This window comes from Neoarius graeffei, chromosome 3, assembly GCF_027579695.1.
Source record: "Neoarius graeffei isolate fNeoGra1 chromosome 3, fNeoGra1.pri, whole genome shotgun sequence".
In the NCBI taxonomy this organism is placed as follows: domain Eukaryota; kingdom Metazoa; phylum Chordata; class Actinopteri; order Siluriformes; family Ariidae; genus Neoarius; species Neoarius graeffei.
Window position 1 is genome coordinate 24277076 of NC_083571.1, and position 25448 is coordinate 24302523.

Here is a 25448-nt window from a genome sequence, read left to right on the forward strand (position 1 = left end):
ATGCGCATTTGACATGACCTGAAAATACCGTAATATACCCAAGCAAAGCAAAGATGCATTTGATGAAAATACCATACTGAACTCAAGCAAAGCGCACACGCACATAAAAAAAAAAACACAAACACAAACTTCGATATGAACATAAGAGCCGCATGACACCAGGCAAAGAGCCGCATGCGGCTCGCGAGCCGCGGGTTGGCCACCCAAGGTCTAGTTTCATTGGATAACAGTTTCCTACATTACTCACACTGCTGTTCCAATGAGATTTAATTCAGTTTTATTTTATTTATTTGTATAGTGCTTTTTTTTTTTAGCCTTCACTTTATTTGTAAGACAGCGATGCAGCAGCACTTTAGTCCTTAAGTCTGTCTAGCTCTCTCACCTCCTCATCTGTTTGACACCGCTTCCAAAGGTTCATCTTTTATGGCAATACCTCTGGGAACACATGCACACTCGTTATCTTGTAGATTTTCTAACTAGCCCAGCTGAGTTAGTCAGAACAACTGTATCTCAGAACAACTGTGTCATAACAACTGCACTGCATTCTGTCTAATTCACCACTACTTCTAACTTGGATTTCTCATTAATATGGCATTGCTGGAAAAAAGATAAGTGAGAAAGAAGCTCTTGCTTTTTTTTTCTTTTTTTAGGAAACATACCAAAACACTAGCATCCATTTGACTGAACAGTCTCTATTATCGCAGTACAGATAATGAAGGCAACATTAAATATTTTTTTTTGAACATTTGCATGGAGACCCTGTGCTTTGAGGTCATCATCATTATCTCATCTCATTATCTCTAGCCGCTTTATCCTGTTCTACAGGGTCGCAGGCAAGCTGGAGCCTATCCCAGCTGACTATGGGCGAAAGGCGGGGTACACCCTGGACAAGTCGCCAGGTCATCACAGGGCTGGCACATAGACACAGACAACCATTCACATTCACACCTACGGTCAATTTAGAGCCATCAGTTAACCGGAGCACCCGGAGGAAACCCACACGGACACGGGGAGAACATGCAAACTATGCACAGAAAGGCCCTCGCCGGCCATGGGGCTCGAACCCGGACCTTCTTGCTGTGAGGTGACATTACTAACCACTACACCACTGTGCTGCCCGTGCTTTGAGGTTTGAGTGCTAATTTATATAGAGAATTAACTCATACAAACTGCTGTATAGATTGCAACAAGGCATCTTCTACTGCATTTGTGATACACCTTTAATTTCATCTAATTTTTAATTCGTCTTGGCATTTAAAAACATCTTAACAGAAGTAGACTGTGTGCATTTGTGACAAGTTATCATGTAGCTTTTAACCTCTGGAAATTTTTTGGACTTATGGTGGTCTACATCTGAACCACACAATCGAGCCATTCATAAGGGAGTCCTACACACATGCACATGCACACACACTAAGATTTGCACGTGTTTCTGTGTGTGAGGAAAATATCGCAGGAGAGAGCAACTCATATAAAAAGAGAACTCTACACTATATAAAATATTCAGGTTGTTTCCAAAGATGGATATGTTTAAATGATTAGGTATCTGCAAATACAAATCTAAAAAGAAATCTATTTGTAGCCCTTTTCATAGATTTATAATTAATAAATCACTGAACGAAGGAACAAAACAAGCGACAGGTATGACTGCAGAGCTTACTGGGGTAAAAGCTAAGCTCCTTTGCTACATTGCTGTCACAGAACCAGGCAGCAGCCATGAACCAAAAGAACTTGTTCTAAGCTGAAGGTTCACCTTGGTGGAGAGCAATGATAGCCCACCACCTGAGTGTCTGATGATCAGGGTGTAATGCAGGAGTACAACTCAGCAACAGTCGCAAATGCAATGTAGAGTGGTATTAAGCCTACCTTAGTGAACTTGAAGCTGTGTGTGCATGTGTGTGTGTAATCTGTTACTGTACTTCTGTCGTCAGCTCTTACGCACCCTACATTCAGGTCTCTCGTATGTGTAAAATTGTACAAAAGTGAGATCTGCTCTGACTATAATTTCTTCTTTCTTACACTTTTTCAGCCACGTGGTGCTCTCGCAAATGCACTAAAGGGTCATGCTAGCAGCATCAGACAGATCCATAAAGAGCAAATCGTGCCCATGGAGCAAGTCATGGTAATTCTTCACACACACTGTCTACAAAAACTTACAAAACCCAATAACATACAATCATTCATTTTGAATAACTCACCTATTCCCTTTATTTTTTTTAACCCTGCTCCAACCCTTTTTATATGCAACTAAAGAAATTTGTCAGAGCCAGGGTAAGCCAGGGGGTTCAGGAAATGTAATTGATCTAATATGTGAAGTTGTGCTATTGGTTTTGTGTTTGGTTTTGATGTGTGGGTCTTAGGAGGGGACCAAATTACTCTTTACATGGTTGTTGTGAGTAGGATAGAATGTATGTGTATAATTTAGAGGCCAATAACCCTCATGTTCTGTTCACTACTTAGTGACCCAACTATCTCTCTTCATTTCCTGCAGCATGGATTTAATCTTTGTTTTATAATAGAGACGTCGTAGCTATCAGCATGCAACAGCAGCCACCCCGGACAACAGTTTTGGCAGGCTGGCTAAACATGGTGAGGATAGCTAATGGGTCTGAAACCCTCGGTGAGCTACATTTGGGCTTGTCAGCCATATTGTATGCGAAGACTGATTCCTGGCAGGGTGAGTGGAAGAGATCACCAGTAAGACCCAATGGTCACAAAGATGGTGACAGCAAGTGCTGTGGAGCGCATCAGAGCATGGACATAACACTAAGCAGTCCTGGTCATCCATTGCAGCCTGGCTGTCTCTAGTCATAATGGTCTCTCGTACCATTGGATCAAGACTCCCCAGGCCAAAAGAGTAGGACTACCTCAGTGCAACGGTTCTTCCACTTTAAAATATTCCCACACAGGTCCATTAAGCAGGTGGCACGGTGGTGTAGTGGTTAGTGCTGTCGCCTCACAGCAAGAAGGTCCGGGTTCGATCCCCGTGGCCGGCGAGGGCCTTTCTGTGTGGAGTTTGCATGTTCTCCCCGTGTCCGTGTGAGTTTCCTCCGGGTGCTCCGGTTTCCCCCACAGTCCAAAGACATGCAGGTTAGGTTAACTGGTGACTCTAAATTGACCGTAGGTGTGAGTGTGAATGATTGTCTGTGTCTATGTGTCAGCCCTGTGATGACCTGGCGACTTGTCCAGGGTGTACCCCGCCTTTCGCCCATAGTCAGCTGGGATAGGCTCCAGCTTGCCTGCGACCCTGTAGAACAGGATAAAGCGGCTAGAGATAATGAGATGAGATGAGGTCCATTAAGCAAGTCGATCTGTCCAATTAATTGCTAAACAAAAAGCCCTCTTCAGACACAAAGGACAACCACCATAATAGAAACATAAACCATAAGTAAAGTCATTATGTAGACAGAATCAGTCCGTAACATAAACAAGGCCAAGGAGTAATCCAAAGAGTAATCCAACAAGTACGACAGTGACCATGACATCTGCTGGTGAGAAGATGAAGTGTCCTGTTATATAGACACTGGGATATAAACTACAGGTTTTAGTACTCAGGCAAGATGGAGTACTGGGCACATGCTGCCGTGGGAGGTGTAAAGACTTGATAGCCCAAATGGTGTTGGGTGATCAGGGTAGTATTAATGGGATCCTGCCTACGGGAGGGGGAACATCCTTGGCAGAGATCCATGAGCACTCCTCCAAGACATAACCCTCTGTGTCTACCAGATACTAGAGAAATCCCCCTCTTATGTTGGAGTTCAGCTGAAGATCCCATGAGCATGCAATTACGGTAGCTGGTGGATTGTCAGAGGGGACAGCATTTTGGAGGCAGGAGTCCTGGAACTATAGTCCTGAGGAGAGTGACCTGGAAAGATGGTGACATTTGGAACTGTGATGGTAACTGGACCTTATGTACAATCCTATTGATGCAATGGAGGATCTTGGCTGTTCCCATGTAGAATGATGAGTTTCATGGAATCAAGCCCAAGTTGCACTTCTCTGGGTGACAGTCAAACTACTATTCCCAACCTGTATTCAGGTACCTTCCTGTGGTCCCAATCAGCCTGGGTCTTCTGTCACCCGAGAGTCCTGTCTAGTTGTTCATGAACAGATTCTCATGCCTCCACACTGCCCTGGAACCACTAATTGACTGCTGGAATTTTTTCAGGGGCCAGATTGCACAGAAACAGGGGTGGGTGTTTACCCATGTAGTGTGGGAAAGGCTTGAGGTCCAACAATGAGTGAATGGGTGATTTACTGTCTGCCTGTGATTAGATGAATGTGGAGAAGGTGTCTGGTCTGGTCTGGTTGAGAGGGTCATCAGCTAGTTTAGGGAGGGAGTTGTCTCTGCATATCCCACAAAATTGTCAATGTGTGGATTATGGATGATCAAACAGGGAATAAAGTGGTGAACGGTTCATATTACCATGTTTCCTCTCCCAAAAATGCTGTTCTTTTATGCGATTCCAGTTAGCAGAGAGATAATAAAGGCCACTTTTGAAGTTTCTGCGGATAAATAGTGAACATTGCAAGAGAAATACTCAATGTTTTGGCTTCTCATTCAAACTTATTTGGTTTGAAATGTTGTTGTAGGAAACAACAGGGAGTTGACTCCTCTTGCTGGTATTCTCAGGTGGGTTGAGCAGTCGGCTGAACTGAACAAAACTAGATTTTAGGCAAGATGAAGAACAAGGAGAAGGCCAAACAGCAAACCCTAGAAGTAAATAATACAAAAATGCCTAGGAACTATTGATAACCAATTAAATAACTTTACACACACTAGGAACAATGGGAAAGAAACCAAGCCTATAAAAGGGCACTCAGTAGAGTGTATACTTCCACCAAGCCACATATCCACAAAAAACAAACAAACAAAACAAACAAACAAACAAACAAAAAACCTGGGTCCACATACATATCTGGATTTGCATCAAAATCTAATCAATTGTTCCTTGGCCCATGGCTCATCTTTCCTCCAAATTTCATCAAAATCTGTTCACTACTTTTTGAGGTACATTGGGAAAAGTCAGACAAACAAACAGACAAATGGAGGTGAAAACATAACCTCTTCCAACAAAGTTAGCAGAAGTAAAAACACAACAGGCAAGAACACAACTGGGGAAAAAGCACTGGATTCACAGACTGGGAAATGTACTCAGATCTGTGGCAAGGTAATAGCCAAGCACATGAACGGTGCAAGGCTGCATAGTGACTGAGTGTTTTCTAAAGAGTCTTTGATGAGCTGGGAAACAAACAGAAGTTGTTAATACTCGGGAGCGATGGAGTACTGGTTGCTGAGGGTGGGGCAATGTAAAACCAGACAGACACAAACTGAGTTTTTTACAGAGCCCTGCTTGTTGGAAAATCACTTTCAGGATTGTTTCACTTTTAGAGAACAGTAAAATGCCTATTTTGACTTTTGACTTGAACAGAACATAAGGGTTGACATGTGCCATGAGTTTTATCTGTCGGAGTCTTGTGTGTGTGTTATCTATTCAAGCAATGCCGTGCTTCATTTCTTTTCCAGAGCTCATTAAGTCAAAGTATCAGGTTCCTACAGACCACAGCTGAAGAACTTCCTGTAAGTCCACAGTTCAAAGTTTATATTTTTGATGTTTGCCTGTTTTTCTTTTTTGCATGCGCACACACATCCACTGTTCATTTATTAATTGCCTCTCTTTCAGACAAAAGTGACTAATGTGCTGAGTGCCATTGATTCAGCTGAGTATCTAATTACCAACAACGCCTCACATGTGGTCAAAAAGGTATCAGTGCTACAGTGATGACTTCATTCATTCATACACAATACAAAAAGATACAAGGCGTATTATAGCACATACTACTTTGTACAGTTGTCCCATGGACACGGATTTTAATTACTTAATATTTGAATGCATTCCAATATTAATGAGCCTATAATATTATACAGCCACTCGACAGTAACCTACAATAGCAGTATGCTGTCATATAAATCATGTCATTTTCATAAGGAATGAAAAGCACAGTCTTACGCACTATTCATACATTCCTGACTGTAAGTTAAATCCATTTTTGCTTATCTCAAGGACTGAATTTTATCAGTAAAAGTAGCCTCTATTTATTTGAACACACATGCTATTTTATGGGCTGTCAAATAACGTGAGTAGATGCCAATTTGTGAAGACATTTTTTTCAGCAAATAATACTTCCTATACCTCTATTCAAGAAAAATTTGGAAAACTCAGCAGCATGAATTACACTTGGGGACTTTTAATAATCCAAATCGACCATCCTGAAATTCATATTAAGCACATGTTAGTCGACTATAAATACAGAAAACTTTCCTAGCGTAAATACTGATGTATTGTTTAGACTCAAGTTACCAGCTTAAGTCTCTAATTATGAATATTCACATATGTACATGTTCACATGTACATAGTGTATAACAGGGTATTCTAGATCTTGCTTCGTGTACTATATGCCCAATAAAGCACAATTTAGGAACTAACTGAAGAAACCCAAGAAAAAAAATCAGCAATAAGTGTCTGTTGAAAATTAAATACTTACAGTACATGCAGTATCACATTTAAGATACGTTTTATTTTTACAAGTACAAAATGGTTAAAAGGTTTGGGAAGTGTATCTTTTTGACAGACTGACATTACAAAGCAAAAATAGAATATGGGATCTTAAAGACTCAAATGTCTAACAGTTAGAAGATAATTCTGAGGTTTTCATATTATAAGACGAAAAATATTCATATTAAAACATGGATATTCTGTTGCTTATTACTTTAACAGGAGACAGATAAATACACAAAGAATCTGATGGGATACCTCAAACAGTATGTTAACTGGGTTCAGCTATCGGTGAGTGTGTATGTACCTAATTGTTCATGTACTTTATAATATAAAATGTGTGTAAAACTGACTACTAATGCTGTAATGTGTATTTTCCTGTAGTTACTGATGGAGGTAGCTCAATGCAAACCTATCAGTAACATCATTGACTCATTGGAGATTGTGGGTTGCAGTTTCATAGTGGAGTCAGTGGTAAGACATGCTACAACGCTTCCCCTGTGCAATGTAGTGTACATGTACAGATTCATATAACAGACATGCTAACAAGGTTCCAACACACCCAGCACAAATCACAAAACAAGATTCTTACTGTTCACACTTGAAGCCCCTGAGTGCTGCAAAATGGAAGTGATGTGTTTTTGGAGAGAGAGAGAGAGAGTGAGTGAGTGAGTGAGTGAGTGTATGTGTCGGGGTGAGGGGGGATTGAAGGAGAGAGAAACTCATACAAGAAAAGAACTCTACATTGTATGAAATATTCAGGTTGTTTAAAAAATGGATATGTTTAAATGATTAGGTATCTGCAAATGCAAAACTACAGTAAACAGAAATCTGTTTGTAGCCCTTTTCACTGATTTATAACTAATAACTCACTGAACGAAGGAACTAAACAAGCGACAGGTATGACTGCAGATCTTGCTGGGGTAAAAACATTGCTGAATGAGAACCAGGCAGCAGCCATGAACCAAAATAACTCGTTCTAAGCTAAAGGTTCATCTTGGTGGAGCGCAATGACAGCCCACCACCTGAGTGTCTGATGATCAGGGTGTAATGCAGGAGTACAACTCCGCAACAGCTGTGAATGCAATGTAGAGTGGTTTTAAGCCTGCCTTAGTGAACTTGAAGCTACATCTTCCACTTGACACATCTGATTGAATGCCTACCCCAACTACCCCAAAGGACTTGAAACCAGAGGTTTAAGCTGTGATATATGAAAGGTAGGGTGAACACGTTGCATGGTGAGTGGTAATGCCAGTCTAATGGAACATGGGTTGATTACCTTCTTGATGAAGAAGGGTCCAAGGAACTTGGGTGCCAACTTGCAAGAGACAGCCCTAAGTGGCAGGTGGCACGTGGAGAGCATAACTCGTTGGCCCACTCGGTAGGTGGGTGCCTTGGAGCGATGTTTGTCAGCCTGCTTCTTGGATGTGAGTGCAGAGCGAATGAGTCTTCTCCGGGCCAATGCCCACGTCCTCCTGCAGCGGTGTATAAACGCCTGGGCTGAAGGTATGGCAACCTCCTCCTCCTGGCTGGGGAACAGTGGTGGTTGGTACCCTAGTGAGCACTGGAACAGAGAGAGACCTGTGGCAGAGGAAGGGAGAGTGTTATGTGCGTATTCAATCCAAGGTAGGTACTTGCTCCAAGAACTGGCATCCCTGGACGCCATGCACCTGAGTGCAACCTCCAAAGCCTGGTTAGCCCATTCTGCCTGGCCGTTGGTCTGTGGGTGGAAGCCTGAGGAGAGACTACAGGTGGCCCCGATGAGTTTGCAGAAGGCTCTCCAGAACTGTGCAGTGAACTGAGGATCCCGGTCAGAAACTATGTTGGTAGGCAGACCATTTAGGCGGCAAACGTGGTGGATGAGTAGTTCTGCGGTCTCTTTGGCTGAGGGGACCTTGGGCAGAGGAATGAAATGGACAGTCTTAGAAAAATGGTCAATGACAGTGAGGATGCATGTATTGCCACCTGAGTTGGGGAGTCCTGTGATGAAGTCCAGGGCGATGTGAGACTAAGGTCAATGCGAAGTAGGAAGGGGTCTTAGTAGGCCGGCAGGGGGTTGATTGGCTGTCTTGTTCCGGGAGCATGTGTCGCAGGCTGCCACGAACTCCTGGACGTCATCCTTGATGGATGGTCACCAAAAGCGTTGCTGGATGAGAGCCAGGGTTCGGGCAGCTCCCGGATGACAGGCCAACTTGGAACCGTGACTCCACTGCAGCACCCAAGTTTGCACATGACAGGGGACAAACAGATGGTTACGAGGAATATTGTTGGAGTTACCTTCACCGGGGTCCTTCTCCAGGGCCTTCTGCACAAGCGTCTCAACCTCTAAAATAGCGGCTCCCACCAGGCAGCGTGGAGGAAGGATAGTCTCGGGTGACTTGGACTCCTCTTGGTGGGAAGAGAATATCCTGGACAGGGCATCAGGTTTGCCATGCTTGGAGCCTGGGCGGTAGGAGAGCGTGAAGTTGAATCAGGAGAAGAAGAGAGACCAACGGGCTTGACGGGAGTTGAGACGTTTGGCAGACTTGAGATACTCCAATTTTTTATGGTCAGTCCAGACTAGGAATGGGAGATCAGACCCCTCTAGCCAGTGCCTCCACTCCTCCAAGGCTAGTTTCATGGCCAGTAGTTCACGGTCGCCAATGTCGTAGTTTCATTTAGCTGGGGATAGCTGGTGGGAGAAGGAGCATGGGTGGACCTTGTTGTCATTGGCCCTCTGGGATAGGATGGCTCCGACCCCTGACTCAGAGGCATCGACCTCGATGATAAACTGCTTGGTTGAATTGGGTATGGTGAGAATGGGTGCTGTGGTAAACCTGTGCTTGAGACTGGAAAAGGCTTTTTCTGCTTCCTCCCCCCACTTGAACTTGGTCTTGGTCAAGGTCAGGGCTGAGAGAGGTCTGGCCACCATACTGAAGTTGCGGATGAAACGCCTGTAAAAGTTGGCGAACCCCAGGAAGCGCTGGAGCTCTTGTCTTGAAGATGGGGTGGGCCAGTCAGTGACTGCCTCCAGCTTGAGGGGGTCCATCTGGATCTTGGCTGGTGAGATGATGAACCCCAGGAACAAGACAGAGCCTTGGTGGAACTTGCTCTTCTCTGCCTTAACGAACAGCTTATTCTCGAGCAGGCATTGAAGAACCTGCCGGACGTGACCCCGATGTTCCTCCAGGGAGTGAGAGAAAATCAAGATATCATCCAGATAAACAAAGACAAAGGTGTTAAGAAAGTTCCTCAAGATATCATTAACCAATGCCTGGAATACTGCGGGTGCATTAGTCAGGCCGAAAGGGACTACGAGGTACTCATAGTGGCCTGTGGTGGTGTTGAAGGCCGTCTTCCACTCATCCCCTTCCCTGATCCTAACTAGGTGATAGGCATTGCGTAAGTCCAAGTTAGTGAACACCTTGGCTCCCTGGAGTAGTTCGAAGGCTGTAGTCATGAGCGGTAGTGGGTAGCAGTTCTTGACTGTGATGGCGCTGAGACCTCGATAGTCAATGCAGGGGCGGAGCGACTTGTCTTTCTTCTCCACGAAGAAGAATCCCACCCCTGCTGGGGAGGAGGAAGGACGGATAATCCCAGCTGCCAGAGACTCAGTGATGTATTTCTCCATGGCCTGTCTCTCGGCGGGGGAAAGAGAGTAGAGACGTCTCTTGGGTGGTGCTGTCCCTGGCAGGAGATCGATACTGCAGTTATAGGGCCTATGAGGGGGAAGGGACACTGCTCGGATCTTACTGAAGACAGGCTTGAGGTCCAGATACTCTGGAGGCACATGAGAAAGGTCAGGAAACTCACTGGCTGAGGGCGGAGGTGGTTTGGCGGGAGGCAGAGCGGAGTTCAGGCAGGAGGCCAGGCAGGAAGGACTCCAGCCCAAGATGTTGTGGTCAGTCCAGTTTAGGTGGGGGTTGTGCTGCATCAACCAGGATAATCCAAGAATAACGGGAACGTGAGGGTTGTTCATGATGTGAAGCTGTATAGTTTCGGAGTGATTACTTGAAATCCTTAGGGTGAGCAGGGTGGTGAGGTGAGTGATGGTGGTCAAGCCAGTGCCATTGAGTGTCAGGATGGTGAGAGGGACCTCGAGGGTGAGTAACGGGATTCCGAGATCCTTGGCGGTGGCGGAGCAGATCAGGTTCCTGTCCACCCCAGAGTCGATGAGTGCCTGAAGATGGTGATGCCGGTTGTTGAGTGTGATGATAACAGGGAGCAACGGTCGGTCGGCAGGGGACTGGTTCCAAGCATTGCCCACCAGGGCCCCTCGATTCACTGGTGGGCTCGTCCTTTTAGCGGGCGGGCTCAGCAGATGTGTCCCTGCTTACCGTAGTAGAAACAAGCCCCCGTGCTCTGTCAGCGCAGTCATTTCTCCGCTGACACCCGTACCCGATCTATCTGCATGGGTTTGATGGACGAGGCGGGTGGTGGAGAGGGGTTGAAGCTGAGGCGGCTCCTCTCTCTCCTCCGTTGCTGAACCCGCACGTCAATATGATTGGCAAGGTCCATCAGGCTAGAGAGGTCCGACGGCAGATCCCGCGAGACGAGTTCATCCTTGATGGCGTCGGATAAGCCATGTAGGAACGCGTCGACCAGGGCACTCTCATTCCAACCGCATGATGCTGCCAACGTCCGGAACTCGATGGCATAATCTGAGGTAGATCGGGACCCCTGCCGCAGCTCCATGAGCTCTCTTGCCGCCTCCCGGCCAGACAGAGAACAGTCGAATGTTTGCCTCATTTCCTCAGAGAATTCCTTGAAGCTGGAACAACAGGGCGCATCGGCGGCCCAGACCGCAGTCCCCCATTCCCTGGCCTTGCCAGTGAGGAGCGTGATGGTATAGGCTATCCGGGAGCATTCTGTGGAGAAAGCCAGAGGTTGAAGGTCCAAGATTATTGAACACTGTGACAAAAAAGATCTGCAGGTACCTGGTTCTCCACTGTAGGGCTGAGGCAAAGGGAGTCTTGGTTTGTGGAGAGCAGCAGTGGCGGGCGGTGAAGAAAGAGATGGCTGGGCAGGGGTAGGCACTGCTTGGGAGCACTGGACTTGTGTGGCTAGGAGGTTGAGTGAGTCAGACAGGGTGGCCAGGTTCTGGGTGATCTGCCTGAGTTCCTGTTGTTGGGTCCCGAGGAGGGCTCCTTGCTGCTGCATAGCTGTTCTCAGATGGTTAAGTTCCGCTGGATCCATGTTGGCCAGAACATACTGTTATGGGTGACGAGATGTGGTGAGTTAGGATCCAAAAGCAGAAACACAAACAAGAAAATCCAATGAATAAAAAAAAATTTAATTGAAGTCCAAGAGACTAAACGAACAAAAATAGCAAAAATAGTCCAGATAAAAACGAGGTAGGCAAAGACAAAATGCTAGTAGGAAAAAACATGAAAAATAGTCCTGACGAAAAACTGTAAACAAAAAGCGTAGCACAAAAAACATGAAAAAAATGGCAAGACGAGAGTGCAAAAATTGTGGCAAAGAATAGGCAAAAACAGAGAGCAAAAATCCAGGAAGCAATAATGCCACAGAGACGATGTGAGAAACCAACAAGACGTTCTAGCAAAGTCCCTTTCTGAGAACGGCCTATTTATGCACAGCAGAGCAAACCAGGAAGTGGGTGCCGGCAAGATGGAAGTCCCGTCCCGGATCCAGATTGCACTGAACTGGGAGATAATGATTCTCCAGAGTGGAAGTCTGGGGCGGATCATGACAGTAACAGTAACCAAGCATTATGTATGGCAGAACATCACTGGATCACTGGAAGGCAAGTTGGAAGTCAACCTGGTACAAACTGCCCTGCATTACCTGCCACTATTACCTTAGTCACTCATTCAAAAGACAAAAAAAAACCCATAAAACATATCTATCACACTTTTCCTGCAAAACTGGGTTGCAAATGGATGGAGCTACGGTATAGCATGAATCACAGCAGTGCCACCACAAAACCCCTAAAAAATATATTGGTGTCACAGTAAGACCATAGCCCCAGGATACAGCTAATCAGAAAAAGCACAGATGCATCATTATATTTGAAAGTACATACACTCACCAGCCACTTTATTAGGAACACCCATCCACCATAGTTTTTTGTAGTTCTCTAATCAGCCAATCCCTTGACAGCAGCACAGTGCATAAAATCATGCAGATACAAATGAAGAGCTTCAGTTAATGATCAAACATCAGAATGGGAAAAATTGTTACCTCAAAGTGTGACTTTCACTGTGGCATGGGTGTTGATGCCAGGTGGTCTGGTTTGAGTATTTCAGAAACTGCTGATCTCCTGGGGTTTTCATACATAACAGTCTCTAGAGTTTACACAGAATGATGCGAAAAACAAAAAACATTGATTGAGCGACAGCCCTGTGGGTGAAAACAAACGCCTTGTTGATAAGAGAGGTCAGAGGAAAATGGCCAGATTGGTTCAAGCTGCCAGGAAGGATATAGTAACTCCTATAATCACTCTTTGCAACCATGAAAAGCATCTCAGCATGCAACAGTCAAAGCATGGCACGAAGGCTAGCTCATATGGTCCAATTCCACAGAAGAGCTATTTTTGCACAAACTGCTGAAAAAGTTTATGCGGACACCTTTCTGTTTTAGCCAGCATTAACTTTTTAAGCAGTTTGTGCTACAGTAGCTCTTCTGTGGGATTGGACGATATGGGCTACCCTTCATGCCCCATGCGAATCAATGAGCCTTCGGCACCCATGACCCTGTTGCCAGTTCACCAGTTGTCCTTCCTTCAACCACTTTTGGTAGATACTGACCACTGCATACCGGGAACACCCCACAAGACGTGCCATTTTGGAGATGCTCAGATAACAATTTGGTCCTTGTCAAAGTCACTCAGATCCTTACACTTGCCCATTTTCCTGCTTTTAACACATCAACTTCAAGAACTGACTGTTCTCTTGCTACCTACAGTAATATGTCCTACCCCTTGACAGGTGCCACTGTAATGAGATAATCAAATGTTATTCATTTCACCTGTCAGTGGTTTTAATGTTATGGCTGATCAATGTATAAACAAGATCACAGTCATGAATCGACAACTTAGCTATTGGTTAGGGTGACCAGACATCCCGGTTTTACCGGGACAGTCCCGATTTGGGGTTGTGTGTCTCAAGTCCCGACAAAAGTCTGTCGGGACACGGATATGTCCTGGTTTTCGCCACTCGCGACTTTTGCGACTGAGCAGCGTGGGAATCATTAGTGGAGAAATGTCTGCATTTACTATTTTGATGAATTGACAGGAATCGCAAACTTTCCTGGTTACTGCCCCCTGGCCCTGTAGCATGGGTGTTTATTTAGCCACATTATTCCAGACAACAGAACGTGTTGCCATGCAACAATAAAATAAACATTAACTGGCACGAATGTTCTTTGTCTAGCAGCTAGCAGCAGTAATGCCGCAGCAATTATGCCGAAAAGAAAATGTACCTTTTCCAAAGGTTTACAGGGCACCTACCCCTTCCACCGAGAGGTGCAGAACAATGCGCACGAAGCCTACTGCACACACTGTAAGTGTTTTGTTCTTGTACTGAGTTGGGTAGCCTATGTTGCAAATGCTGTGCGCTCCTGTGGGGGCTTTCCTCGGGCTGTCGCCCCTCTCCTCCTTTATTGCTGTTTTGTTTGAGTGTATATTTACGGAAGCTGCAAGAGGCCCTTCATATAATCTTTTTTTATTCACCTTGTTATCCCGAGATAACGACATAATTAATTCAGGATCTCGAGAAAACAACACAACTAATTCGAGATCTCGAGAAAACAAAACAATTATTTCATGATCTCAGCTGGATCACTGTATCTCCGTCGGTAGAGACGAAGCCGGGCCAGTCTTCTGCGGAGGTGCCGCGGACTAATTTTGAAATTATCCCTTATTAAAAGACTTAATGCAATCTCTCCCTGTGTCAACCCCTGATCAAAATATTGCCTTATTAGGTGATCGATTATTCCAGACATTCTAATGACCAAAGTTGCATCTATACAGAATGAGAAATAGCCCCAAAGTCAGCATATCACAAGTCTCTTGGCACACCTGAATGAACCATTTCTCAGCTGTTTACTCGAGATCATGAAATAATTGTTTTGTTTTCTCGAGATCTTGGAATAACGGTTTTGTTTTCTCGAGATCTCGGAATAACGGTTTTGTTTTCTCGAGATCTCGAATTAGTTGTGTTGTTTTCTCGATATCCTGAATTAATTATGTTGTTATCTTGGGATAACAAGGTGAATAAAAAAAAGGATTCTGTTTAACATACCATTCTGACAGTTTGGCCATATTGCTGTATTGAACAGCTTGTTGCACCTTCCATTAAAGTGTTCACTTTTGTACACATCTTCTTGCTTTATTCATTCAGTTGTGGGGAATGGTTAGTAAGGTTGATTCTGACCTAGGCTATGTTGAGGTCACATATCTACTTTTTAAGTTCATGCTATAGTGCATACAATTTTAGAGATATAGCCTACATGTGCATATGCATTCTTCTTGGTGTTCTCACAAACAGGTGAAATAAATCAGTTTAAATTTGGCCTATGGACATAGCCTGGCCTATTCTCAGCCATTACAAAATCTGTTGTCTGACCATAATTTAACTGATCTGTATACCACTATGCTACTAGATAACAAAATGCATGTTTGTTTTATTTCATGTAAGATGTTGATAAATGTGAGCTTCAACAAAATGATAAGAGCACCTCTCTGAGTGTCACTTTTACGTAAAAAAAAAAGGTGTGCGTAGACGAGCATGGTCGCGCGCAAAAGTGTCCCGGTTTCAGACTAGGGAAATCTGGTCACCCTACTATTGGTACTAGGCAAGGAACCAAGCAAATAGAAACATATTTAATGTGTAAAATTTATGCGTGTGTGTGTGCATTACAGAACACATTCTGGTTCGGTCTGGGTGGCTGCTGTTTTTTCCTTATCCCCAGTATCATCGTGTCTGTCAAACTTGCCAAATTCTACCGTAGAATGGACACAGAGGATGTATTTGAAGAGTAAGTGCACAAACACACACACACACACACACCATAGCTATTCACACTTGAACTCGTAGTTGCAGACTCTTGAGATAAAGTGCATGAAAAATTCAGCTTTTATCAAACAGACCAACAAACTAGAGCACATAATGGTTTTCAAATGAAAAGACCTTTTTGATTGTAAACATGAAATGTTTTTGATTCATTTATTACTTTAGATTTACCATGTGCTTTTCCATGGTTAAAAATGCCTAAATGCCTTTCTCCTTCTTTGTCCTCCTTTTTTATGGATTACTTCTAGTTTTCGACTCAGTTGATATTACTTATTTATATTATTGTTTGTTATCATTTCATCAATTTCTTTAAAAACAAGCCTGCATTCATTCTAGTACCTTTTCATTTTCACAGTGGTTTTACTTCTTTTCCTTCTTTCTATCTTGGTATTTTTTTATGTGTTCTCATTACTTCTAAACTTGGGGTAGCCAGTAGTTGGATTGGCTACATGAACATAGGTGTGAATGTGTGTACATGGGGCCCTGTGAAGGAACAGCATCTCATTCATGGTGTATTTCTACCTTGTGCACAGTGCACTCCATATCCACCATGGTCCTGACGATGATAAAATGCTTACTAAATGAATTTTTTTTTAAATTTCATCCTATTATTTTTCATTTCTTGTTTCATGTACCTTTTCTTTTTTCACTTATGTATTCACCATTTTATTTCAGTAAGGACACCAATATCATTGGTTATCTTACTGAGCAATTATGTGGCATAAATTACCTCATGATGAGCAGGTACAGTAAGTCCATTCTTTTGGTCTGCATGCCATTAGGAAGTCTTCATATAACAATGATAGGAAGTGAATGATTTTATAGTCAGCTAGTGAATGGCAAATTAATGTATAGTATACAGTATCAGTCAAAAGTTCAGCATAGCTGCTTATAACGCAATTAGAATAATTGTGAAGACATGGACTATAACATATGAGAACGTTATATGGAACTGGTCAAAAAAATCATAAATCAATTTTATATTTTAAATTCTTCAAAGTAACCTTAATAACCATAAACAGCATTGTAATATAGCCACAACCATATTTGCCAAAATTTAGACTTGTTTAATATACTGATAGGCAAACACTCAGCTTTTTCCAATGTACAATACAAAATCAATATCAAACCCTATAAAATCAAAACTTTTACCACCCTTGTCATTTTCATGAAGTGGTTTTCAGCTGATATGGGATTTGGCCTATTGTATTTTGTTACCTCCACCAACTTTGTTGGAGGAGGTTATGTTTTTGCCTCTGTCAGGGATGGGTGGTGGAGACGGATGTAGGTGCAGAAGATATTTATTAAGAAAAAGACAATCAGGGAAATAATCCAAAATGGCAGGCATAAATCGTAAACTGTGAAACAAGGCGATAGATCGAGCAAGGCACAGACTATCACAGACTATCCTTAATCAAAGACAAAGAACAGGAATCAGGAAACCAGGGGAACAGTATTCAAACACGGTTCGGTAATGTGTCCCAACAACACAATACTTTGCAAAGTTAATTAGTCTTAGGTGTCCTTATATATGCGTACTGTTTGCACCTTAATCCGCTGCCAGTGTGAGTCGTTAGCGGCGTGTGAGTCAGTTCATAGCACACGCTGTCCAGAGCACACATGAGAGTCAGCCAATGCATGTGGGTATGACAGAACCCCCCCAAAGAGCTCCCTCCAGGAGCTTAAATCCATCTGCAGTGGCCCCAGGGATGACGGCCTGACGCTGGATGCTGTGCCATCGACACTCCGCTCTGGGCTGATGTGGAACTGGATTCTTGGCTCAGGTGGGGGCTTGAGCTCGGGTTCTGGACAGGACCTGGATTCTGGACTGGACATGGGCTTGAGCCTAAGCTCAGGCTGTGGACAGGACCTGGACTTGGGCTCTGGACCAGGCTTGGGCTCCAGACTGGACATGGGTTCTGGGCAGGACCTGGATATGGGCTTTTGGCAAGACTTGGGCTCCAGACTGAACATGGACTTTGGGCAGGACTTAGGCTCTGGACTGGACATAGGCTCAAGCTCTGGACAGGACTTGGGCTCCTGACTGGACATGGGCTTGAGCTCTGAACAGGACTTGGACTCAAGCTCTGGACAGGACTTGGGCTGCAGACAGGGCTCTGTCTGAGCACCGCTCTTGTCCTTGTCAAAACCCAGCGGTGTGGCAGCAACATCCTTATGACCCAGCAGCTAAATGATGTCTTCAAAGCCGGGTAGCGGTGGGATGATGACATCTTCAAAGCCGGTTGGTGGTGAGACGATGATGTCTTCAAAGCTGGGTGGTGGCGGGACGACGACGTGTTCAAAGTCGGGTGGTGGTGGGATGACAACATCTTCAAAACCGGGTGGTGGTGGGATGATATCTTCAAAGCCGGGTGGCGGCAGGATGACGACATCTTCAAAGCCGGGTGGCGGTGAGACGACAATGTCTTCAAAGCCGGGTGGCGGTGGGACAATGACGACGTCTCCTTTACACCCCGTTGGCCTCTGGCACCGGTTCTGGAACAGGCTCTGGAGCTGGCTCTGGGACTGGCTCTGGTGCTGGCTCTGGCTCTTGTGCTGGCTCTGGTGCTGGTTCTGGCTCTGGCTCTTGCACTGGTGCCAGCACTGGCTCTAGAGACCTGCACTCTACAGAGTACCCTCCAGTTGAAAATGCTTTTCCAACAAGATGAAGTTCCCACATATTTTAAGTACTTGGTTTTTTTTATTTGTTTTCGAAATAAATTTATACAGAAGGACCAATGTTGCTTAAATTTGCCTTAAAACTATTTCCAAACATCAATCAATCAGATGTCTTTGAAGTCAGGTTCAAACTCTTGACTGATACTGCAAGTTGCTAAGTTTTATTACATTTTATTAGCATGTCATCTAATGAACAGCAATTGCTTTTTGCATGTGCTGCAATTATAATATCTTTATTTCTTAGTTACAGTCACTGATTCTGATTGATCTCATATATAACTCATAAAAATAAGGAATAACCATATTTCATGCAAATTAGTTGGTTTAGTTGGATTTTATATGAATAACTTGGATTGTGTGATTATTTTTAAGCATGCTTGGCCTAAAAGTATATTTAGCTATTCATATCCATATTTAGTTGCCCACGTTTCATGAATGGAGATGAATAGTTCTCAAGATGTAGGGCAAGCAATTATTGAGTACTTTGTATGTCAACACCTAATAAATTAGTAAAATTCTACATGCAATTTGCAAAAAAAAAAAAACCCTGTTAGATACATTTGAATTCTTGACTAAAAACTTCATTGGAGTTGAGTCATTGTGCTGACAAATGGCTTGCTTTCGTGCTAAAAAAGTCAGACATTAGTTAACAATAACTATTGCTGGCAGCACTGGCATTATACGGGTCAGCTCACTACATGGCTACATCTAATAGCCTCTAACAGTAACTAACTTTCCTCTGAGGGCAGTAACATTATACACATCTATGTGTTTCAGTGAACATTGGTGGAAGCTAAAAACTCAGAATTTCAGGAAAAGAGAGATAGAAGAGACTTCGCACAAAAGATGAGAATACACTGTAAGAGCACTCTAATGGCTTGGTAAAATGAATTTGCTGTGTTTTACTGTTTGGAATTCTTAAAATGGCTACATTCAGATAAATTATAAAACTCCTATAGGCTTCCTACATGATCTGTCCTCATGAATCTTGATTCTTAATAACCTTTCTTTTGGCACTGTTTCACCGAACACATTCATAAAAATGAAACATGCAGCCCAGTTCAATGCAAATACAAGAGCTTTTAACAATTGTGATATTTGAACTATCTAGAAAATACAGTATCACCATTGACATTTCCTCAACCTCTCTGATTAAGACCAAGGTAAATTGAGAGTAATGCAAAACAAAACTAATTAAGGCAAGGGAGGTAAGTTTAAACTTAAAAAAAAAAAACCTAGTGGTAATACCAGAGCAAGATAAACAGAGTAGATGTAAGAGGTCTGAACTGAACATTACAGGCATTTAATAGACACTCTTATCCAGAGTGACAGTTAACAATTTTTACCCAACCTGCATGTCTTTGAAGTGGGAGGAATCCCACGCAGAGAACACGCAAACTCCACACAGAAAGGCCCCTGTTAGCCATGAGGTTCAAACCCAGAACCTTCTTGCTATGAAGCGACAGTGATAACCAACACACCACTGTCTTTCATGACTGAATCCCAAATGGCTCCATGGTAGCAGAAAAATGGTGTAATGTGAGTAATATTGGTAGGGATTGGTTTGAGATTCAGCTTTTCTGTTGTATTCAAGGCTCAATAAATGAAGAGGTGGCTAGCAAGGTTGCACTCGTATGACTTGGGGCAATGCATGCAAGGGCTGAACCTTAGACATCTGATCTATCCCTGATATATTGCCCAAATCCCCAGAGTAAACATGGACATAACCTAGACTTGCCACTTCATGCAACCTTCTGGAGTAAAGTGGGCCCTGCCTTGTGTCATGGGCTCAGGTCTAACAGCTGGAGAGTTTCTGAATGATCAAGGTGGTGAATGATGATGGTACTTAGGCAGCAGGTTATCCAGCTGGCTTGAGCTTGAGCAGGAGATGAGCTGATTGAAGGAGAGAGAGAATCATCCTGAGAGGCATGTTTAGAACACTGAAAGGTTTTGTAAATCTTCTGGAAAGTATAGTGATGAGAGTAACCAGGCAAACAGACTGATGGAGCTCGACACAGTGTCTAGTATATTAGAAACATGAGAATAAACACAAACCCATATAGGGAATGCAAGGCAAAATTAGGCATAACAAGATGCAATCACATGGTATGCAGTTCTTCATGAACAGAGTCTCTGTTTTTGGAATGTATCAACAGTTCATAATTATATACGCTATTAGGATGTAGGTGTCAGTATTTAGTCAAGGAGAAGCATTGGATGCATGTTTCTGTGAACAGATGTGTGACATTCCATCACATCATCCTTGTAGTGTTTGTTTTGATTTTTTTTTTCACTTTTATTCTTCTACAATATTTCTACTTGTGCCATTATTAACATTTATTGATCTCTCTTCTTCTCCATCACCGAGACAAGTCCTCTGGCAACTTCCTTATGCTTTGCATTGCTATTTTTAACTTACTTGGACGTCACTATTTGTTTATCTGCATGTTCAGTTACGGGCAATTGTCCCTCATGTTTCAAGATTTCAGATAAAATCTTGAAACATCTCAGCATTCAATTTCTTGCTTGGTTTAATTTACTGTACTTCATATACATTCACTGGCCACTTTATTAGGAACACCTGTACACCTACATCTTCTTACAAAAAAAAAAAAAATCCACCAATGCCAGATCTGCAGGCAGAAATTGAGCTGACACTACACTACACTACAGCTACAGCAAAGGTTGATCCTTGAGATGGATGAGATACAACAGCAGAAGGCCACATCAGGATTGGCGGATTGGATAATTACATGAATGTGTAGTGTAAAGGTGTAACTAATAAAGTGGATAGTGAGTGTATGTTTACTTTCCATTATGACTTTTCAGTGTTTGTAATTTTCTATCTGTCTAAATTTCATCAGAGTTTTCATTTTCTTTGCACTATATATTTAATAAAGCTGGTTTCTTTTTATTTTTCTTAGTGGTACAGAGACCTGGAGTTAAAGCGTCCATTAATGTAAGAAAACCACATGGACATGCCAGAGTTTGACGACTATAGAGATTTTTTTTCTCATGAATTAATATTTTCCCCTTTTTTCATCAGGGCTTAATTTCGTCTAGGCCTAATTTCATTCCAAAGGAAGAACAAAGAAGATGAGAGCTGAAAGGGAAATCTGCAGAAGGACTATGGATACTTCCATGAAGACAAATTATATCATATCCTAAAGCTATGAACTATATTAAATCTGTCTTTATTAATGTATAACATCATTGACTTTAAAACAAAAACATACCTAATACTTTTGAGTATCTGATACACTGATAAATTATATTAATAATTATCTACAGTGTTGAAAATATCATGACCATTACTTTGTTTACTGATAAGCTACAGCTTTTATAGGTTGTCCCTTTCTAGTTAAAACCTGATTTTTATAATTTAAAAAAAATTAAAATGACAAAAGAATTCCATAATTTTTGTAAAGTTTCATAATATATGATTTAATGAATATGCTTATATTCCTTTGCAATTTGTTAATATTGTTTGGAAGCCTACTTATAAACACTAAAAAGATAATGTGACTCTCCAATAACGTACAGTATTATAATGAGTTTATTGATGAGTTATAAATATGTTGTAACATAAGTGATCCTACTCCTTCAGGTTCTTATACTTTGTTTAAAGCCAAGAAATATGTTTTATCTGATCAAAGCTTTATTCAGCAAGCCTATTTTTAAAATCAGTATATTCATATCAGATGTTATACAAATCAACGATTAAATAATTTGATTTCTTTCAAATTTCTTCCTAGAATTTTGATTGCTTTTCAAATATTTATTGTGTTTCACACAACTGGGGGAAAAAATCTAAGAAATCTCAAGTGCTTTATTTTATAAAGCTTTACAAGGTTTTATAAGCTTTCTGAGGCCTTATAATAATGCACTATTACCAAATTACAAAGAATTATAAGCAAAGTCAGAATTATTAAAAGTAGTCTTTTAATTATAAAAAGTAGTCCTTGTGCAATTTCATGAATGAGTTTGTGTCAACTTGGCAAGGGACTTTGAGTAAATGTTGGTCTATGATTATCAGCTTCTTAAATTGTAATATGGTTTGTGATTAATTTAACTATTATGGGCTCAGTAGAAAAAAAGAAAGAAAGAACTAGATAGAACTCGACGCCAACGGCGTCGATGGGGATGCCTCTGCCCGGTAGACTACACGCCTTATTAAGTTGCGATTTGGGGATGGACATTTGACCTCACAGTAATCGTGACCTGGTGAAATTACTTGTATCAGCCTTGGAGACATGTGTTCACAAGGTTTTCGGACAGACATTTGACCTCACAGTGACCTTGACCTCAGACCTTTTGATCTCAAAATCTAATCAGTTTATCTTTGTCCCCAAATGCACAAATGGTGATAGTCTGGTGAAATTCCTTTCATTCGCCTTGGAGATATTGTGTTCTCAAGGTTTGCGGACAGACATTTGACCTCACAGTGGCCTTGACCTTAGACCTTTTGATCTCAAAATCGAATCAGTTCATGCTTGTCCTAAAGCGCACAAATGGTGAAAGTTTGGTGAAATTCCTTTCATTAGCCTTTGAGATATCGCGTTTACAAGGTTTCGAGATGGACGCACGCACGGACAACCCAAAAATATAATGCCTCCTGCACCTTACAGTGGCGGAGGCATAAAAACGGTTGGCAGCCATATACTGAATTTTAACATTCTATATTTGACAGAAAGCCAAGGGTTTTTTTTCTGATTCAAACATTAACTAGTTTTTTGAAGGTTGATGAAAAGAGGTTTCAAGCAAATCAATGATGATTTGAAGATGATGCACACAATTACACTCACCTGCCACTTTACTAGGAACACCTGCTGTTTTCTGCAGTTCTCTAATCAGCCAATCCCTTGACAGCAGCACACTGCATCAAGAGTTTCAGTTAATGTTCACTTCAAACATCAGAATGGGAAAAATTGTGATCTCAAAGTGTGACTTTCACTGTGGTATGGGTGTTGGTTTGAGCCAGATGGACTGGTTTGAGTATTTCAGAAACTGCTGATCTCCTGGGGTTTTCACACACAACAGTCGCTAGAGTTTACACAGAATAGTGCAAAACAAAAAACAAAAAAACACTGAGTGAGCTACAGTTCTGTGGGCGGAAACAAATGCCTTGCTGATAAGAGAGCTCAGAGGAAAATGGACAAATTGGTTCAAGCTGCCAGGAAGGATAATAGTAACTCATATAATCACTCTTTATAACCGTGGTGAGCAGAAAAGCATCTCAGCATGCAACAGCAGAAGACAACATTGGGTTCCACTCCTGCAGCCAAGAACAGGAATCTTAGAACCAAGAACAAGATCCTATTAAAGTGGCCATTGAGGGTATATTCTACACTAAAACTGACAAAATATAAAACAGAAATTAGCTGAGCATTTAATCTGAAAAAGAAGGAAATAAATGAAGTTGGAGTTGGAGGGATAACTTGCAGGGAAGATTTTTATGCTCGTGACTGAAATGCTGTAAGGACAGTCATGTTGCTGCTTTCTCTCGACTCGAAACTGATCATATTTATCCTTGGAATGAATTTTGCCAAATCAGCAAATGTAAAATAAGTTGATTCATGCTTCGTTCATGTACTTTACAGATAGTGAAAACAGATGGTATTCTGCTGTTCGGAAAAGCTGTGTGTGAATTTTACTTGAGAATACAATCCATGTAAACAGCTGAAGGATAAAAACTTTGTCCGTGTCCCTGACAGGGGCTTTCTGGCACTCCTGGAACTTAAAGCATATACGCAGAGCCATGGCCTCACTTTCGTTTATAAATGGCTTGAGACCTCAAGAATGGCACAGGAATAGTTTTAAGCATTAACAATAAATCTAATATAGTAATTTTTATGATTAAAGTGATTTATATAGGTAGCGGTCTGAGTGAATGACCTTGACGTCTGTAACGTCACAGCAGGAAGTCTATCGGTCTCATCGCCATTTCTGCTATACTAAAACACAGAGCTGACTGCAACTCCGATCCTCCATTTTGAGCTAATTTATCGCCATGCCACGTAGATGTGTTTTTGGCCTGTGCAGCAACACGATAGAAGCTGGATTTGCGTTGCATTCATGGCCCAAGAATGTTCAAACTGCAAAGATTTGGACACGTTTTGCGAGAAGTTCACGGGCACATTGGGCGCCTACGAAGTGGTCTCTCCTCTGCTCTGCACATTTTACTGAACACTCGTATGAGACCTCTGTTGAGGAGTGTTGGCTATAAGCCTGTATTGAAAGAGGGTGCAGTACCAACAATTAAAGGAAAAGAAAACTACAAGGAAAGAAAAGTATTTATTTTATTTTTTTTTAAAGGAAAGTGAGTTCAGTTGCACCAGTCCTCCCGGAGTGAGCCGAGGGTTGTTGCTAAAACCCGGGACGGAACGAGATGGGACATATCGCTCGGGCAGTGACCTCCCTGCAATTGTTGCTAAAACTGGTGACATCCCGTTCTGTCCTGGGTTTTAGTAATTGCCTGAGCCTAGCAGTAATGGCGGAATACACAGTATGAAGAAAAGTGAATGAGTGGAGCAGCCGTCTTATTTCTAAACTGGATATTGCTGCCATCTCGCCCTTGCATGGAAGAAGTGAATGAACGGAGAACTGAATGAACAACTGAAAGTCAGATTGTTTCAAAAACAATCAGCTTTCAAGAAGCGAGAACATAGACGGGTAAGCTCTGACTCTCATTTGGATTAAAAAAAAAACACGTTGTTTACCTGCATTTAGATTAATGCATGTAACTTGTATTGTGTGTTTAAGTTACCGGTATAAGATGATTTAATTTGCTTCAGAATGTGATTGTCTCAGTTCATCTGATTATTTATTTAGCCTTATACGTTTTATCAGTGAAAATGCATGCATGTACATGTATGTTGCATAAGTTATAACACCTATCCTGTTTTAATGAGAGTCAACCCACAATCAATGAAGTCAAATCAGTCTTAGTCGAGCAAGTCGGTAACAGTATTTCTTACTTTCACCATAAATTTTTATTTATATGACTTTGGTCTATAGCTGTCAAAGGCCTTGGCCTTAAAACTGGTTACCGCAGTGACGTCACGCTCTCAGGGCTGGCTGGCTCAGCGGGGCAGCTCGAATGCCAACTTTGCGGTCGATTTTAACCCTCAAAAATATATTTTTTATTCCCATTTATGCAGCATACAAGAGTCAAGGATGGAGATACTATCCACTCAGA

General features: G+C 42.3%; 1 protein-coding gene across 1 annotated transcript in view; it reads left to right on the top strand.

Annotated features, from left to right (window-relative positions):
- The window catches only part of prom1b (prominin 1 b), a 107785-nt gene extending 86394 nt beyond the window's left edge, over nucleotides 1–21391 (top strand). Inside the window, exons 20-29 of the mRNA XM_060915840.1 lie at nucleotides 2030–2122; nucleotides 2254–2271; nucleotides 5528–5581; nucleotides 5685–5765; nucleotides 6780–6848; nucleotides 6942–7031; nucleotides 15421–15536; nucleotides 16247–16315; nucleotides 21175–21209; nucleotides 21297–21391. Of these exons, the coding sequence (XP_060771823.1) occupies nucleotides 2030–2122; nucleotides 2254–2271; nucleotides 5528–5581; nucleotides 5685–5765; nucleotides 6780–6848; nucleotides 6942–7031; nucleotides 15421–15536; nucleotides 16247–16315; nucleotides 21175–21196 (612 nt within the window). The 3' untranslated portion in view covers nucleotides 21197–21209; nucleotides 21297–21391. The remainder of the gene's footprint in view (nucleotides 1–2029; nucleotides 2123–2253; nucleotides 2272–5527; nucleotides 5582–5684; nucleotides 5766–6779; nucleotides 6849–6941; nucleotides 7032–15420; nucleotides 15537–16246; nucleotides 16316–21174; nucleotides 21210–21296) is intronic.
- The last annotated feature ends 4057 nt before the right edge of the window (nucleotides 21392–25448 follow it).